Source organism: Coregonus lavaretus (genome assembly GCF_964263955.1).
Source record: "Coregonus lavaretus genome assembly, chromosome: 10".
Taxonomy (NCBI): domain Eukaryota; kingdom Metazoa; phylum Chordata; class Actinopteri; order Salmoniformes; family Salmonidae; genus Coregonus; species Coregonus lavaretus.
In genome coordinates this window covers 44,904,505-44,923,810 of record NC_139997.1, presented here as the reverse complement: position 1 = coordinate 44,923,810, position 19,306 = coordinate 44,904,505, and the positions used below count along the sequence as shown (strand labels likewise).

The following is a 19,306-nucleotide window of genomic DNA, read 5'->3' as shown; positions in this document are numbered from 1 at the left end:
GCAGTGGGAAGCATTACCTCAGCAAATGCCTAACAAACAACTCATTCCATTTTTGTATTTTATTCCCTTTTTCTCCCCAATTTCATGATATCCATTTGCAATCTTGTCTCATCGCTGCAACTCCCCAAAGGCTCGGGAGAGGCAAAGGTCGAGTCATGCGTCCCCCGAAACATGACCCGCCAAACTGCGCTTCTTAACACCCGCTCACTTAACCCAGAAGCCAGCTGAACCAATGTGTCGGAGGAAACACCGTTCTACTGATGACCGAAGTCAGCCGGCAGGCGCCAGGCCCACCACAAGGAGTCGCTAGAGCGCGAAGAGCCAAGTAAAGCCCCTTCGGCCAAACCCTCCCCTAATCCAGACGACACTAGGGCAATTGTGCGCCGTCCTGTTTGTGACATAGCCTGGGATCGAACCCCAGGCTGTAGTGACGCTGCAACACTGTGATGCAGTGCCTTAGAACGCTACGTCTCTCGGGAGGCACACAAACAGCTAATTTTAAATGACTATTTTCCCCAGAGACAAAGATGGGTAACACTGATAAGACTGCAATAAAAATAGGGATTTAACCACGGGGGAACAAATACCACGTACTGTTTTATTAAGCATGTTTATTCACAGAGTGGAGACTGAGATGATCTGTATTCATGTCATTCAACATGTCATCCAATGCCAAACACAAGTCTGGGGACCAAACCTGCATTGACTATTTACATTTACATTTTCGGAAGCTGGGCAGAGACTCTGCTGTCCTAGCTTCAGGAGGAAGCTGGTTCCACCATTGGGTTGCCAGGACAGAGAAGAGCTTGGACTGGGCTGAGCGGGAGCTGCCCTCCCGTAGGGGTGGGAGGACCAAGAGACCTGAGGTGGCAGAACGGAGTGCTCGGGTTGGGGTGTAGGGTTTGAGCATAGCTTGAAGGTAGGGAGTTGCTCTTGCTGCTCTGTAGGCAAGTACCACTATTAACACAGCAGAAGAAGCAGAGCAGAGAGTGAGCTCATTGACATTGTATTGTCAGTTCAGTGAATACTTCCCTCTAACCTCAGTAGACAGCTGTCCATCTGGAGTTATGGGGGATGATACACATATGTAGCAAGCAACTATTGTGTGAACAGTGCTTAGATGCCTTGAAATTATCCACCAAACCTCTCATTTTTGCAGATGAATCTCCTGCTTGTGATGTGTCCTTGTGTTAAACATTGACTGTGGCTGAGCATAATTGCCTCTAACAAAAATATGTTTGGTGGTCCTGTCACCTCGCCTCCCCTCCTCTTTCTCCCTCTCCTTCCCTCTCTCTTTATTCTTTCTCTCGCTTTTTTCTCTCTTGTGTTTTACCTTCATATTATTCATCAGACATTCAATCAGTTCATTCATTCTTTCCAGGCAATCACCTCATGCATGTTCAATTGATTGGTTCATTGAACAATGATTAGGGAACCACTTAATATCTCTGTAATCAGCTGTGAGTCACAATGAACTATTGTCATGTCCACATTAGGTTAACAGCAAATAATCAGAAAATTGGCTCTACAACATGTTTACACAGGTATCAGAGACCTTCTGTCTCTTCTCTCTCCTTGTCCCTGCACAGTCACAGGGCCACGCTGGCCGTAGCACAGTGGTTGGCAGGGATGCCGATGCGGCGGTGGCAGGTGAACATCTTCCTCAGCTCGGCACGGAAGCGGTCGTGCAGCCAGGCGTACAGGAAGGGGTTACAGCAGGACGAGCTCATGGCACACAGGTGGCACAGCAGTTGGATAAGCAAGAAGTGGCGCTTGTTGATGAGGCGGATGTCGATGTCACGCAGTACATTGAACACGTGAATGGGCAGCCAGCACACCCCGAAGGCCGCCACCACCAGCGCCACCAGACGGAAGATCTTCCGCTTCCGGGCTCGCTGTGCCTCTGCCTGGTCTCGGGACCGATGTCCCGGTGCCACGCAGTTCCTCAGCTTGACAGAGATGCAGAGGTAGGAGACGCAGACAGCAGAGAGTGGCAGGACGTAGGTAACCAGCAAGGTGCTGTAGGCGTAGGCCAGCCTCTCCTTCTCCTGACCCAGCCAGAACTCCTCACAGATGGTGAGGCCCTCCTCTCTGAACTCCACGTGGTAGGTGTGGACCACAGCTGGAGCCACCAGACAACAGGACAGCAGCCAGATCCCTGACAGCACGTAGGAACAGGTGGCCACCGAGGTGCGCTTCTTCAGAGGATGCACAGTGGCATAGTACCTGGCAGGGACACAAAGGGACAGTAATATTAATTAATGTTTTGTTTTGAAAAACATTTTCATAAAGATCAATAATTACAATTTCATTATTCTAGAGAATATTCTTCCACAATTCATGTATTTCAGTTCATTTGAAACTACCCAGTCAAAACCGATGGGCTTTTTGTTATCTCAAGTCAGAGGGACCCACCCACCTGTCGACAGCGATGGCAGTGAGGGTGAAGACAGACACGTAAACGGTGACTGGCTGGATCAGGAACACCAGGTAGCACATAAACCTGCCAAACACCCAGCCACGGGGGTTAAAGGCATAGGCCAGGGTGAATGGTACACAGGTCACACACATCAGCATGTCTGAGAAGGCCAGATTCCCGATGAAGAAGTTGGTGACATTGTGCATCTTGCGGGTGCGGCAGATGACGTAGAGTAGCAAGTAGTTCCCCAACACACCCACCACCACCACCAGGGTGTAGCATGGGATGATGAGCAGCTTGAAGCTCTGCAGCAGAGCCACGTCTGCAAACAGGGAGCTGTGGTTTGCCGAGCCGTTCTGGACAGCCACCTCAAAGACTGAGTGCTCCTTAGTTGCCTCCTCGCCTACAGAGGGCAGCAGACCTCCAGTCCAGCCACTGCCACTGCCGTCCATACTGTAACCGATGAACTACACAGCAGTAGGGAGCCCTGGGTACCAGCCACTTAGCAGCTTACCCTGGAAGAGTCAAGGCACAGGGGTTGGGGAAGTTTTTGTGACAAACAATGAGGATAAAATGCTCATAAATGTAAAATAATGGCATTCAAACAAGTGAATGATGTAGATCCTAAATTATTGTACACTGAACAAAAGTATATACACAACATGTAAAGTGTTGGTTCCATGTTTCATGAGCTGAAATAAAAGATTGTGCTGCCTGTACAGGTTTTAAAAAGTGCCACACCTTCAGATCTTTCGTCACAAATAAAGAATACACCATTAATAGATTCATTACATGTCGATCTAACAATGTAGGGCATCTACTGTCTTGTCCATACACTAACATTACGCGCAGACAACTACAGTTACGCATCAACGAGCATTGCAGTGTCATCCGAAGAAATGACCTAAAATCACCAGTGGCCAGACATTTTCATGAGGCTAATCATGCTGTGACTGATCTTAAGTTCGCTGCCATTGACCGTGTTTTCTCAAGCCGCAGATGCCGCAATACGGATGAGTGTCTACTTAAAAACTCTACACCCCCAAGGGCTTAATGAGGAATTGGACCTTGTATGTTTCCAGTAGTGTTTTCTACACGCAACAGCAGTCCCCCATCCCACCCACTTGAGTATTTCATATCTATTGCTTCTGATATTGCTATGTAGCCCAGACTGTTGTCTCTTTCCAATTATATGTGACATTTGAATTGTCCATCTTTTATACTCTTCTATATATTCCTTGTTAATATGGTTTGACTCCCCATTCGCCAGTCTCTAATTAACTATCTGCTTGCGCCTGTTGCGCACAGCAGGTGTTTTAAGTACTTGTCTTCTTAATTTGTTTGTACAGCACTGATGAAGGCATAAGGCCGAAACATATGCTCCGTTGCTTTTTGAATGTATTTTTATATAGCACCTTGTACTTTCACTTTTTGTATTCTTTCAAGCATGCATTAAATTCATTATATTATTTTTGCGTCTCGGACTCCTTGGGTTATTGCTTTTCATGGTTTTGAGTGAGAGTACTTTATAGATATTTTCACTCCCACACACCGGCCGCCTATCATTCTAGCCTGAGCACAAACCCTCATACTGGCTTTCTACTGAAATAAAAGATCCCAGAATTGTTCCATAAGCACAAAAAGCTTATTTACCTCAAATTTTGTGCACAAATTTGTTTACATCCCTGTTAGTGAGCATTTCTCATTATTATTATTATTATTATTATTATTATTATTATTATTATTATTATTATTATTATTATTATTATTATTATATCAAAATAATCCATCCATTTGACAGGTGTGGCATGTAAAGAAGCTGATTAAACAGCATGTTCATCACACAGGTGCACCTTGTGCTGGGGACAATAAAAGTCCACTCTAATGTGCAGTTTTGTCGCACAACACAATGCCAAAGATATTTCAACTTTTGATGGAGCGTGCAATTTGCATGCAGATTGCAGGAATGTCCACCAGAACTGCTGCCAGATAATTTAATGTTCCTTTCTCTACCATTAGCCGCCTCCAATGTCGTTTTAGAAAATGTGGCAGTACGTCCAACCGGCCTCAACCACAGTCCACGTGTATGGCGTTGGGTATGGGTGAGCGGTTTGCTGATGTCAGCGTTGTGAACAGAGTACCCAATGGTAGCGGTGGGGTTATGGTATGGGCAGGCATAAGCTACAGACTACGAACACAATTTATTGATAACGCATTTATTGATGGCAATTTGAATGCACAGAGATACCGTGACGAGATCCTGAGGCCCATTGTCGTGCCATTTATCCGCCACCATCACCTCATGTTTCAGCATGATAATGCATGGCCCTATGATGAAAATTACAGGCCTCTCTCATCTTTTTAAGTGGGAGAACTTGCACAATTGGTGGCTGACTAAATACTTTTTTTCCCCACTGTATCCAGCAACTTCACACAGCAATTGAAGAGGAGTGGGACAACATTCCACAGGCCACAATCAACAGCCTGATCAACTCTACACTGCCTTGCAAAAGTATTCATTCCCCTTGGCGTTTTTTCTATTTTGTTGCATTACAACCTGTAATTTAAATGGATTTTTATTTGGATTTCATGTAATGGACATACACAAAATAGTCCAAATTAGTGAAGTGGAATGAAAAAAATTACTTGTTTCAAAAAATTCGAACAAATAAATAACGGAAAAGTGATCCGTTCATATGTATTCACACACTTCAGAAGTCCCATAATTATTTAAATAAAGTCCATCATGCTGCATGCATTATTCGTTTTCATGCAGAATAGAATACATGCAACAATTTCAAAGATTTTACTGAGTTACAGTTCATATAAGGAAATCAGTCAATTGACATAAATTCATTAGGCCATAATCTACGGATTTCACATGACTGGGAATACAGATATGCATCTGTTGGTCACAGATACCTTTAAAAAATGGTAGGGGCGTGGATCAGAAAACCAGTCAGTATCTGGTGTGACCACCATTTTCCTCATGCAGCGTGACACATCTCCTTCGCATACAGTGGCTTGAGAAAGTATTCACCCCCCTTGGCATTTTTCCTATTTTGTTGCCTTACAACCTGGAATTAAAATTGATTTTTTGGGGGGGTTGTATCATTTGATTTACACAACATGCCTACCACTTTGAAGATGCAATATATTTTTTATTGTGAAACAACTTTAGCGTGCATAACTGTTCACCCACCCACCCCAAAGTCATTACTTTGTAGAGCCACCTCTTGCAGCAATTACAGCTGCAAGTCTCTTGGGGTATGTCTCCATAAGCTTGTCATATCTAGCCACTGGGATTTTTGCCCATTCTTCAAGGCAAAACTGCTCCAGCTCCTTCAAGTTGGATGGGTTCCGCTGGTGTACAGCAATCTTTAAGTCCGGCCTGTTCCTGCTCCCCGCACCAAGCCTGTGGTGCGCGTCGCCAGCCCGGTCCGGCCTGTTCCTGTCCCTCGCACCAAGCCTGTGGTGCGCGTCGCCAGCCCGGTCCGGCCTGTTCCTGTCCCTCGCACCAAGCCAGTGGTGCGCGTCACCAGCCCGGTCCGGCCTGTTCCTGCTCCCCGCACCAAGCCAGTGGTGCGCGTCGCCAGCCCGGTCCGGCCTGTTCCTGCTCCCCGCACCAAGCCAGTGGTGCGCGTCGCCAGCCCGGTCCGGCCTGTTCCTGCTCCCCGCACCAAGCCAGTGGTGCGTGTCGCCAGCCCGGTCCGGCCTGTTCCTGCTCCCCGCACCAAGCCAGTGGTGCGCGTCGTCAGCCCGGTCCGGCCCGTTCCTGCTCCCCGCACCAAGCCAGTGGTGCGCGTCGTCAGCCCGGTCCGGCCCGTTCCTGCTCCCCGCACCAAGCCAGTGGTGCGCGTCGTCAGCCCGGTCCGGCCCGTTCCTGCTCCCCGCACCAAGTCAGTGGTGCGCGTCGTCAGCCCGGTCCGGCCCGTTCCTGCTCCCCGCACCAAGCCAGTGGTGTGCGTCGTTAGTCCGGCACGGCCCGTGCCTGTTCCACTGGTGCCTGGTCCGGCACCGGTCAGCTGCTCCACTCCGGAGCCAGAGCAATCCGCTCCACCGGTGTTCAGTCCAGCTCCGGCCAGCGGGGCCAGACCAGACCAGGGGCGCAACGGGGGGGTAGAGAGAGAGTGGTGGTCACGCCCGGAGCCGGATCCGCCTCCGAGGCGGAATGCCCACCCGGCCCCTACCCTGTTGTGTTGGTGTGGCGCGGTCGCAGTCCGTGCCTTTGGGGGGGGGGGGGGGGGGGGGGGTACTGTCACGCCCTGGCTCTGGGGACTCTTAAATGTTGAGCCAGGGTGTGGATTTTCTATGTTTAGTTTTCTTTGTTTTTGGTTCTAGATCGTTTAGTTTCTATGTTGGCCAGGGTGGTTCCCAATCAGAGACAGCTGTAGCTCGTTGTCTCTGATTGGGGACCATACTTAGGCAGCCTTGTGGCATGTTAGGTTGTGGGATCTTGTTCCGTAAGGTTTTGTGTATAACCTAGGACTTCACGTATCGTTTCGTTTGTTGTTTTGGTTCGTGTGTGTACTAAATAAAGAATGTACGCTTATCACGCTGCGCCTTGGTCCGTCTCTTCATCAGTCAACGATCGTGACACATTTACTGAAATAACACATGGTTATTCAGTACTGAAGGTACTGGTAAAGGAAGGGCAGTCACTTGTTGACATCCTTACAAAGGAGATTATATTACAAAATAAAGTCCCAGGCATGACAACAAGCTTGATGAATGCCTCAAAGATGCCTGACAGACCACCTTAAAAGAAAGTATCACCATGATTAAAGCTAGCAATTATGGGAAAAAAACGTGAACTGGAAAAAATACCTGTCATAATAGTCTTAATAAATGTATTTTAGGGGGGCGATTAAACTTTATTTTTAAGTAGATATAGTTTATTCAATACCATTTGTCACGGTTTCGGCCGAGACTGCTCCTCCTCCTAGTTCGGGCAGGCTTCGGCGTTCGCCGTCCCCGGAGTACTAGCTGCCACCGCTCTATGTTTCGTTATTTGATTGCTTTTGTCTGCCTGTTACACCTGTGTCCATTTGTGTGTTGATTACGTGTCTTATAAGTTCCTTGTTTTGCACTAGATTGATTGTGTGTTGTTATGACTGCCACTGTGTCGGAGCTACGTGTTTGCACCCTGTTTGTTTTGTGTTTAGTGTTTACGCGTGTGCGTAATTTTCCCTCGCCTCTTGGTGTATTTTGAGGTCGGGGTTTTTCTCGTAACATTAGACTATTAAAGTCTGTTGGACTTAACCTCTGTGTCCTGCGCCTGACTCCTCCACCACATCCACATCGGTTCTAGTGACAGAACAACACACCACCATGGAGTCAGCAGGAACAGCGGCGGCACCCGAATCCCTGGAAGACCGGATCAACTACCAGGACACCATGATCCGGCAACTCGGGGCCGCCATGGACGAGGTGTCCAACACTCTGCGCCGATTGGTGAATCGAGAGGTGCCCACGCACTCTTACAACATCCCATCACCAACGGCCAGTCCTCCTCTCTCAGCACCGGAACCCAGTGGCATTCGGCTCTCGCTCCCGAGGGCATATGACGGTTCTGCAGCCGGGTGTCAGGGATTCCTCCTGCAGGTGGAACTTTACCTTGCCACCATACACCCGGCGCCCTCGGGATACGAGAGCGTCTCCGCCCTCATCTCCTGTCTATCCGGCAAGGCGTTGGAGTGGGCCAACGCCGAATGGAGGGGAATAGACGCCGCAACCATCACCTACGCTGAGTTCTCCCGCCGCTTCAGGGCTGTCTTCGATCATCCACCTGAGGGGAAAGCGGCGGGAGAGCGTCTATTCCACCTCCGACAGGGGAAGAGGAGCGCACAGGAGTTCGCACTGGAGTTCCGGACACTAGCCGCAGATGCGGGGTGGAATGAGAGGGCCCTCATCGACCACTACCGGTGTAGCCTACGAGAGGACGTTCGTTGTGAGCTGGCCTGCAGGGACACCAACCTGTCGTTCGACCAGTTGGTGGACATTTCCATCCGTCTAGACACCCTGCTGGCTACCCGCGGACGTCCCGAGTGGGGGTCGTCCATTCCACCCTCCAGCACCTCCGAGCCGATTCCCATGGAGCTCGGGGGTGCTGGCGCTAGAGAGAGGAGGAGAGGGAACCCGAGGGGGGCCATCCCCTGCACCACCTGTGGTCGTGGAGGACACACCGCGGCCAGGTGCTGGGGAGGGTCTCCTGGGAGAGGTGACAACAGGCCACGCACTGGGGAGTCATTTCAGGTGAGTAGGCGCCCCACTTACCCAGAGCTTTCTGTTGGTCACATGAGTATTCCTGTGAGATTTCCACAGGTGGCACCTCATTCCCAGCATAAGGCGCTAGTAGATTCAGGCGCAGCTGGGAACTTTATTGATCGGGCATTTTGTTGTAGGTTAGGAATTCCCCTTCGGCCGGTAGAAGCTCCATTTCCTGTCCACGCATTAGACAGCCGGCCGTTGGGGTCGGGCCTGATCAGGGAGGTCACAGCACCACTGACGATGACGACGCAGGGTCATGAGGAGATCATTCAGTTTTATCTGATTGACTCTCCTGCGTACCCCGTGGTGTTGGGCCTTCCATGGTTAAGCACCCATGATCCTACCATAGCGTGGCAACAGAGGGCTCTTATGGAGTGGTCTGCCCAGTGTGTAGGGAGATGTCTAGGTGTTTCCGTAGGGGCGACCTCGGTAGAGAGTCCGAACCAAGTGCCCGCACTGCGCATTCCCCCTGAGTATGAAGATTTAGCACTCGTGTTTAGCAAATCGAGGGCAACACGGCTACCTCCTCATAGACAAGGGGACTGTGCGATAAATCTCCAGACAGGAGCGGCTCTTCCACGGAGTCGTGTGTATCCCCTGTCTCAAGAGGAAACAGCGGCTATGGAGACTTACATAGCCGAGTCCTTGGCACAGGGATACATACGGTCCTCCACTTCCCCGGTCTCCTCGAGTTTCTTCTTTGTGAAGAAGAAGGACAAGGGGATTGCGCCCGTGTATTGATTACCGTAGTCTCAATCAGATCACAGTTAAATACAGTTACCCACTTCCACTGATTGCGACGATGACGGAATCATTACGCGGAGCGCGGTTCTTCACAAAGTTGGATCTCAGGAGCGCGTACAATCTGGTGCGCATTAGGGAGGGGGATGAATGGAAAACAGCATTTAGCACCACCTCGGGTCATTACGAGTATCTCGTCATGCCATACGGGTTAATGAATGCTCCTTCAGTCTTCCAATCCTTTGTTGACGAGATTTTCCGGGACATGCATGGGCAGGGTGTAGTAGTTTACATCGACGACATCCTAGTGTATTCTTCTACACGAGCCGAGCATGTAGCCCAGGTGCGCCGAGTGTTGAGAAGACTGTTGGAGCATGACTTGTATGTCAAGGCAGAGAAATGCCTGTTCTTCCAGGAGTCCGTCTCCTTTTTGGGTTATCGGTTGTCCGCGTCTGGTGTGGAGATAGAGGTAGACCGGGTATCGGCCGTGCGTAATTGGCAAACTCCAACCACTGTAAAAGAGGTGCAGCAGTTCTTGGGTTTTGCTAATTACTACCGGAGGTTTATTCAGGGTTTTGGACAGGTTGCAGCTCCCATTACGTCCCTGCTAAAGGGGGGTCCGGTTCGTTTGCAGTGGTCGGCTGAGGCGGACAGGGCATTTGTCAAACTAAAGAACCTGTTCACCTCGGCTCCTGTGCTGGCACATCCGGATCCCTCTTTACCATTCCAAGTAGAGGTAGACGCGTCCGAGACCGGTATTGGGGCAGTTCTGTCACAACGGTCCGGCACGCCACCTAAACTCCGCCCCTGTGCGTTCTACTCCAAGAAGCTCAGCTCGGCGGAGCGCAACTATGATGTTGGGGACAGGGAGCTGTTAGCCGTAGTCCAGGCCCTAAAGGTGTGGAGGCATTGGCTTGAGGGGGCTCAACACCCTTTCCTCATTCTGACTGATCACCGTAACCTGGAGTACATCCGGGCAGCTAGGAGATTGAACCCTCGTCAGGCTAGGTGGAATATGTTCCTAACCCGGTTTGTTTTTAAGATCACATACATCCCAGGGTCCCAGAATGGTAAGGCAGACGCCCTGTCCCGGCGGTATGACACGGAGGAGAGGTCCAACGAGCCTACTTCCATATTGCCGGAGTCTTGTTTGGTGGCTCCGGTGGTATGGGAGGTCGATGCGGAAATCGAGCGGGCACTGCGTACCGACCCTACTCCCCCCGAGTGTCCTGTGGGGCGGACGTACGTTCCGCTCGAGATTCGTGATCGACTTATTTATTGGGCTCATACATCACCCTCCTCTGGACATCCAGGTATTGGCCGGACCGTGCACTGTCTTAGCATGAAATACTGGTGGCCAACGTTAGCTAGGGATGTGAGGGTTTATGTCTCCTCCTGCTCGGTGTGTGCCCAGTGTAAGGCGCCTAGACATTTGCCCAGGGGTAAGCTACATCCCCTGCCCGTTCCACAACGACCATGGTCCCACCTATCGGTGGATTTCGTAACCGACCTACCCCCCTCAGAGGGGAATACCACCATTTTGGTCGTTGTGGATCGGTTTTCCAAGGCCTGTCGTCTCCTTCCCATGCCGGGTCTCCCTACTGCCCTACAAACCGCTGAGGCCCTATTTACCCATGTGTTCCGGCACTATGGGGTCCCCGAGGATATAGTGTCTGACCGAGGTCCCCAGTTCACCTCCAGAGTTTGGGGGGCGTTCATGGAACGGTTGGGGGTCTCGGTAAGCCTTACCTCGGGGTACCACCCAGAGAGCAATGGGCAGGTGGAACGTGTCAACCAGGATGTGGGTAGGTTTTTGAGGTCCTATTGCCGGGACCGGCCGGAGGAGTGGTCCAGATCGAGGCCCCTGCGGTGGACGAGTGGATTCGGCGCTCGGAGGAGACGTGGGACGCTGCCCATGTCCATCTGCAGCGTGCCATCCGTCAACAAAAGGCGAGCGCCGATCGCCACCGCAGTGAGGGACCGGTGTACGCACCGGGAGATCGAGTCTGGCTCTCGACTCAAAACCTGCCCCTCCGCCTGCCCTGCCGGAAGCTGGGTCGGCGGTTTGTGGGGCCCTTCAAAGTCCTGAGAAGATTGAACGAGGTGTGTTACAGGTTACAACTGCCTATAGAGTATAAAAATATTAACCCCTCGTTCCATGTGTCTCTTCTCAGGCCGGTGGTAGCTGGCCCACTCCAAGAAGATGAGATAGGAGAGACCCCTCCGCCCCCTTTGGACATCGAGGGGGTCCCGGCGTACAGGGTCCGGACCATCTTGGACTCGAGGCGCCGGATGAGTGGTCTCCAGTATCTCGTGGAGTGGGAGGGGTACGGTCCGGAGGAACGGTGCTGGGTGCCCAGGAGGGACATACTCGATCCATCCCTCCTGACTGAGTTTCACCGTGGGCATCCCACGCGCCCGGGTCCGCGTCCTCCTGGCCGTCCCCGAGGCCGGGGTCGGCGCACGGCTGGAGCCGCGCGTCAAGGGGGGGGTACTGTCACGGTTTCGGCCGAGACTGCTCCTCCTCCTAGTTCGGGCAGGCTTCGGCGTTCGCTGTCCCCGGAGTACTAGCTGCCACCGCTCTATGTTTCGTTATTTGATTGCTTTTGTCTGCCTGTTACACCTGTGTCCATTTGTGTGTTGATTACGTGTCTTATAAGTTCCTTGTTTTGCACTAGATTGATTGTGTGTTGTTATGACTGCCACTGTGTCGGAGCTACGTGTTTGCACCCTGTTTGTTTTGTGTTTAGTGTTTACGCGTGTGCGTAATTTTCCCTCGCCTCTTGGTGTATTTTGAGGTCGGGGTTTTTCTCGTAACATTAGACTATTAAAGTCTGTTGGACTTAACCTCTGTGTCCTGCGCAGGAGAAACTATTCATTTTAGAGACTGGGTGTGTCACCAAAGCTGTATTGTATACATTAGGTATGTCATAGCTAATTTATAAAGATGAATTATGATGCATTACAAGCAAAACATTTTTTTTATTTTTTTTATTACAATTGTTATTAGAACCGTCAACATTTGTGTCACACTTAATCATTACCATAAATTGCATAATCGTCACACCACTAACCATGATTGGATACAAGTATGACCTTTGGTTTAATGGTTGTGATTTGCTCCAGACTATTACAGTGACCATGGTGATGGCCAAAGGCCATGTTTTCAGATGACCCCTGGGTAGTCACAACACAGACACATCCGATAAATCCATCAATATCGACATTACATGAATCAATCAGAACATTTGTCTGTAGGCTTGCTACAGTATGCCTATTAAAGTAGAGTAATTCTGGAGTGATTAATGAGAAAATATTCTAAACCCCTTCATACATTTTCCTTTAATTTGCTAAATGACTTGAGAAAAAACGAACCATTCACTATCATGAATCCATTCCCGTGCCAGCTGTACCATATTTCAAAAGCTTTAGGGAAACACGTTTTGTGGAGGGGTATAGAATTTTCCATAAAACTGATAGTATAAATGCAGGGCCGGCCCTAGCCTTTTGGGGGCCCTAAGAGAGATTTGGTTAACCCCCCCCCCCCCCCCCCCCCCCCACCTCGCGGGCAAAACATTTTAGAAGACCCCCACTTGACGGCATAGAGAAAAGTATTATTAGTATACATTTGTTTTAAAGTGAATTTCCTGCAATTCTACACATTTTGCCATGGGGCATAGATAACATTTAGCAATTTTATTACACATTTCATGGAATTCTACTCATTTTGCCGAAAATGCAGTTTTACAGCTAATTTCCTGAAATTCTACACATATGCCATGTTAATATGATATCTGAGTAAGAGTGACTAACACAATCAATGGGGCCCCCCTAGAAGTCAGGGCCCCTGGGCACGTGCCCTTCATGCCCGGTCAGTAATTTCGGCCAGTTTAGATAGCTGGCTAGACTAAATTACTAATCTAAATTTTTTTAGCTGACATGGGCTAATTGAGTGACTGTCAGTGAATTACAAAAGAGGAAAACTGCTGATTCACAACCACACCTTGTGTATTATACTATTCTAACAGTAAGTTGAGACCCCGACTGATTTCCTTGATTTATTTATTATATTTTTTGGGTCCACATGTCGATTATGCCCAGGGCTGGCCCTGTATAAATGCATGCCTGGCCACTCAAACAACTGTAATCCCTTCCCCCAGCTTGACATGGCCAGGGTTTTAAGACATCAAATATACATAGAGCAGTGGATCCAATTAATATCTGAACCATCCCATCCCATGCAAGCTACCCACCACATGTAAGCCTTTTTAATTTAGTGCTTTTGAGCTATAATGGAATTGGTGATAGTTCAGATTGCTGACATGCCTGCATGATCATCAATTTGATATACAAGTACCTCTGGTTAATAAAATAAAATAATGAGTGTTGTAAAATGATTAATAGATATGTTTAATATGATATGATGTAAGTCTCCACATGTCATTAAGTAGCTTGGATATGCAGAGTCAGTCACACTCAATGTAAACTAGTTTATGGTAAAGGATTGTAGCTGACTGGATAGATCAGTGATTGGAGAAGTAGACAATGTAGACAGTCATTCATAAAAGCATTACACCCACTGTCCAAGCATTACAGACAACTAGAGTTGGATGAAGATGAATATGATTCTTTGTGCTGACGATACAGATATCTTCAGCACAAATCTGCAATGGGGTATGTACGCATACTATTTTTGAAAATAAATCAAGTTGCTACCTGGCTGCAACTCAATAATGTGCAACTATTTAAAAATCTGCATTCAATAGATCTGTACCCAATAACTTTATTACAATGTTAAAATAAAGTATGGTTTAATGAGAACTATTGTAGTTTATTATCTCCTTGCCTGCTAGTCATTTTAATTAAATTCAGAATGATTGTCTCCAGTGATATTTTTTTCACATTTGCTAAATGGACAACTGTAGGATGAAGGAAATAAAGCTTTAGAAATTCATTCAATGTGGGATATTGTTCCAATAAACGTGTCAAACAAATAGTAGTTGTACATTTACATTTACATTTTAGTCATTTAGCAGACGCTCTTATCCAGAGCGACTTACATGAGCAATTAGGGTTAAGTGCCTTGCTTAAGGGCACATCGACAGATTTTTCACCTAGTCGGCTCGGGGATTAGAACCAGCGACCTTTCGGTTACTGGCACAACGCTCTTACCCACTAAGCTACCTGCCGCCCTATTGTTATACTCCTATTGTACTATTGTACTATTGTTATACTCCTATTACTACTACAACAACTTACTCTACAGCTGTAAAGTAGCCTACTAATAATAACCACAACAACAGTAGCCTAATATTCTGATTAATATCAACAACAAATGATTGGGGAAAAACATTTGATCAAACCCTTATTATAGTAAAGATAAGAATAATAATTAATAATAGTAAATAATAATTGAACTCAACCTAAAACTCTTACCTTGCTAATGAAGTAAAAACGAAAGCTGTAATTCTTCAAAAATTAAGGAAACAAATATCTTTGATCAAAGGCGTGGTACCTCAAGTGCAGTGAGCAAAAGGTGAAGTGAACTATTTGAAAGACTGAGAACGTTCGTCAAGTGCGCTCTCGACACACTCATATCCTGAAAAGTGGTGAGTATACTGCTGCTGATATGGAGCCGGAGAGAGCGAGAGAGAGAGAGTGAGAGAGAGAGAGAGAGGGGCGGTCAATCTTCCAGTTAGTGGTGGAGATTGTATTTACTCCAATGTCAGACTTGATTATACATTTGATTATAGTTTTAGTTGGCCTACCTGTAATTGGCTGCCCATAGGCTATAGAATACGAATATCAGTTTCTTGAAATCTTCTGCACAACTTTCTTCGACGGCAATTTCTATCCAAATAAGCCAGGCCAGAGCCGTCGGCAATACAATAAAAATATTCAAGATGCTCATTGTAATCATGCCTTTGAGCGAACATTTCTACGGAACCATTCAGATTGTTGTTAGATAGTTTTGGGTAAAATACCAACGTAAACCCCATTTCAGCACCGTCCACTGCACCGTGCACTTGATTATATTTTGTCTTGGCCTACAGTACCAGTCAAAAGTTTGGACACACCTACTTTATTTTTTACTCTGTTCTACATTGTAGAATAATAGTGAAGACATCAAAACTATGAAATAACACATATGGAATCATGTAGTAACAAAAAAAAGTGTTAAACAAATCAAAATATATATTATATTTTAGATTTTTCAATGTAGCCACCCTTTGCCTTGATGACAGCTTTGCACACTCTTGGCATTCTCTCAACCAGCTTCATGAGGAATGCTTTTCCAACAGTCTTGAAGGAGTTCCCACATATGCTGAGCACTTGTTGACTGCTTTTCCTTCACTCTGCGGTCCAACTCATCCCAAACCATCTCAATTGGGTTGAGGTCAGGGGATTGTGGAGGCCAGGTCATCTGATGCAGCACTCCATCACTCTCCTTCTTGGTCAAATAGTCCTTACACAGCATGAAGGTGTGTTTTGGGTCATTGTCCTGTTGAAAAACAAATGATAGTCCCACTAAGCGCAAACCAGAAGGAATGGCGTATCACTGCAGAATTCTGTGGTAGCCATGCTGGTTAAGTTTGCCTTGAATTCTAAATAAATCACTGACAGTGTCACCAGCAAAGCACCCCCACACCATCACCTCTCCTCCTCCATGCTTCATGGTGGGAACCACACATGTGGAGATCATCCGTTCACCTACTCTGCGTCTCACAAAGATATGGCGGTTGGAACCCAAAATCTCATATTTGGATTCATCAGACCAAAGGACAGATTTCCACCGGTCTAATGTCCATTGCTCGTGTTTCTTGGCCCAAGCAAGTCTGTTATTCTTATTGGTGTCCTTTAGTAGTGGTTTCTTTGCAGCAATTCGACCATGAAGGCCTGATTCACACAGTCTCCTCTGAACAGTTGATGTTGAGATGTGTCTGTTACTTGAACTCTGTGAAGCATGTATATGGGCTGCAATCTGAGGTGCAGTTAACTCTAATTAACTTATCTTCTGCAGCAGAGGTAACTCTGGGTCTTCCTTTCCTGTGGCAGTCCTCATGAGAGCCAATTTCATAATAACGCTATATGGTTTTTACGACTGCACTTCAAGAAACCTTCAAAGTTCTTGAAATGTTCTGTGTCTTAAAGTAATGATGGACTGTCGTTTCTCTTTGCTTATTTGAGCTGTTCTTGCCATAGTATGGACTTGGACTTTTACCAAATAGGGCTATCTTCTGTATACCACCCCCTACCTTGTCACAACACAACTGATTGGCTCAAACGCGTTAAGAAGGAAAGAAATTCCACAAATTAGCTTTAAACAAGGCACACCTGTTAATTGAAATGCATTCCAGGTGACTACCTCATGAAGCCGGTTGAGAGAATGCCAAGAGTGTGCAAAGCTGTCATCAAGGCAAAGGGTGGCTACTTTGAAGAATCTCAAATATAAAATACATTTTGATTTGTTTAACACTTTTGGTTACTACATATTCCATATGTGTTATTTCATAGTTTTGATGTCTTCACTATCATTCTACAATGTAGAAAATAGTAAAAATAAAGAAAAACCCTGGAATGAGCAGCTGTGTCCAAACTTTTGACTGGTACTGTATGTAGGCGTGATATGATGATGCATTGGATATTGCTGTAATGCCACGTTCACGTGCTAGTCGGAACTCAGAAATGTTCGACTTGCTAACTGGTTGAACGTGGCACATTAATAACTATAACCAGTTAGAAAGTTGTACATTTCAGTTTCTTAATTCCGACTAGCACTTGAACGCGGCATAACACCTCAGTTGCAGACTGATGTTAAAATCGGGAAACTCATTACAAAGCTCTCACAAAATTAATCCCATCTTTAAATTAATTGATGAATGTCAGCCAGAAAAAAAAGGTCATCCTGGTAATGAACTTGGTTACAGACCCTGCAGGATGTGTTCTGACGAAACCAATTGATTGGTCAAGATTTATCTGTTCAAGTCCATTACTTACAGACATCACATGATCCTCCTGTGTGAGTCCTCAGTGTGCACGTGATGTAGTTGTTGACCAAATTCTTCAGTTGGTTGGAGAATGCTCCTGGCAAATCCAAGCTTTTGCTGCAATGCTCAGGTGAAAGGGACACATTTGAATATAGGCACACACACAATGTGCCTCATCAGTAAGGGCTCTATTCAATCTGTAAAGCTGAAGTGTTACAGATTCCTCGATAGAAATCTAAAGGTAATTTCCAGGGGCGAAACTTTGGTTTTAGAAGTGTGTGTGTGTGGGGGGGGGGGGGGGGGGGGGATCGTTATTAAATATGTTTAATTTTTTTTTTTTTTAAGTGATTGATAAGACTGAACTAGATCAATGATATTTAAATAATCAATATTGTGTTGCACCTTTAACCAATAGCCTAACAAATGAACAACTCTTACAAATAAAGTACAAATACTTTTGATTGTCTTTATAAGACAATCCTCTATATCAAATTTCAGCCAAACCGCCCAGCCAGCCCGAGCCAGCTGCATGCCCATCCCCCACCAGTCTAGTCAATAACTCAACTCTCTCCCCAACAAAACTTAATTCCCATATTTTTTTATGTCCCAAGGAAAGGTTTGGAAAATAAACGTTTTATAAAAACACACATACACCTACACATTAACACAGAAACAGTACACCCTCCATATAATTCATATCATAGGCCTAATAGTACTGTAGAGCTTTTTATCTGCACACAATAGAGCTAGTCACCCCGTCCTGTCCCTAGGGGTCTACGGCCCTGCAGCGCCCCAACCCAACACACCCCACTCAGCTTTAGGATCTTAGTGAAACATTCATTATTGGTTTCAGGTGTGTTAGGCCAAGACCAGAGTGACAACACACAGGACGGCAGACCCCCAGGGCCAGGACTGAGCAGCCCAGCAGCTAGGGATTGCCTAAATAGGTATCTCCCCTAACGTGGGCAGGTTTTCAATACAGACTCCTTTTGTCGTACTGTATTCCATATAAGGCATCCAGACCTTATGAAAGTTGCACAGTTGCACAGTATACCCTTAATCTTGTAATAAATCAAATCTATTGATACATAACTTGACATTTCTTCCATCCATTGTGGGAGGACAACCAACCTTCCAATTAATGGCAATGCATTTCTTAGCCACTATAAATGCTAGGTTACACAGTTTCTTCCGATAACAGTCTCCAGTATCAACATTTCCAAGCAAACAAAAACAGGGACAAGGGATAATCTGTAGATATGCTGAGATAGAAGTACTGTTCTATGGAAAGCCAATACTGGCTCACCTATTGTCACTCTAGAGATGGGATGAGGTTTAGGGCTAATAGAGCTTCCAAGGCAACATACTGCACTTGCATATTCATGCATTTTTGGGAACATCCCTCCCATGTTTTCCATTAAGTACAATATAATCTAGATAGATTGATAAGACTTTACCACAAGATAGAGGTTGAACTTTTTTCAGGCCAGGACTCCCATTTACCCTGTGAAAACAAGCACACCTGTTTAAGTCTACCCTGGTCTGCTCTGCTGGTCTGCTGGTCTATGAAATGAAGAAAAATTGCCTGGACAGATGCACTGGGATGTTTTGGCGGATTAAATATGGACGACCAAAGATAGAAGGCCAGGCTGTTACAGTGCACTTTGGCTGGAGAGGAGTTGTCTAGTTACAGTTGAAGTCGAAAGTTTACATACAGTTAGGTTGGAGTCATTAAAACTCATTTTTCAACCGCTCCACAGATTTCTTGTTAACAAACTATAGTTTTGGCAAGTCGGTTAGGACATCTACTATTTCACTTATAATTCACTGTATCACAATTCCAGTGGGTTAGAAGTTTACATACCCTAAGTTGACTGTGCCTTTAAAC

The 19,306-nt window shown here is 46.7% G+C and overlaps 1 protein-coding gene across 1 annotated transcript; it reads right to left on the bottom strand.

Annotated features, from left to right (window-relative positions):
• Positions 1–1,589: 1,589 nt before the first annotated feature.
• Positions 1,590–2,871, bottom strand: LOC311136019 (prolactin-releasing peptide receptor-like; the record flags this gene model as incomplete). The annotated part of the gene is made up of 2 exons (XM_084170081.1): positions 1,590–2,226; positions 2,420–2,871. 2 exons carry the CDS (start codon positions 2,869–2,871, stop codon positions 1,590–1,592), a joined length of 1,089 nt encoding a protein of 362 aa, XP_084026207.1.
• Positions 2,872–19,306: the final 16,435 nt, after the last annotated feature.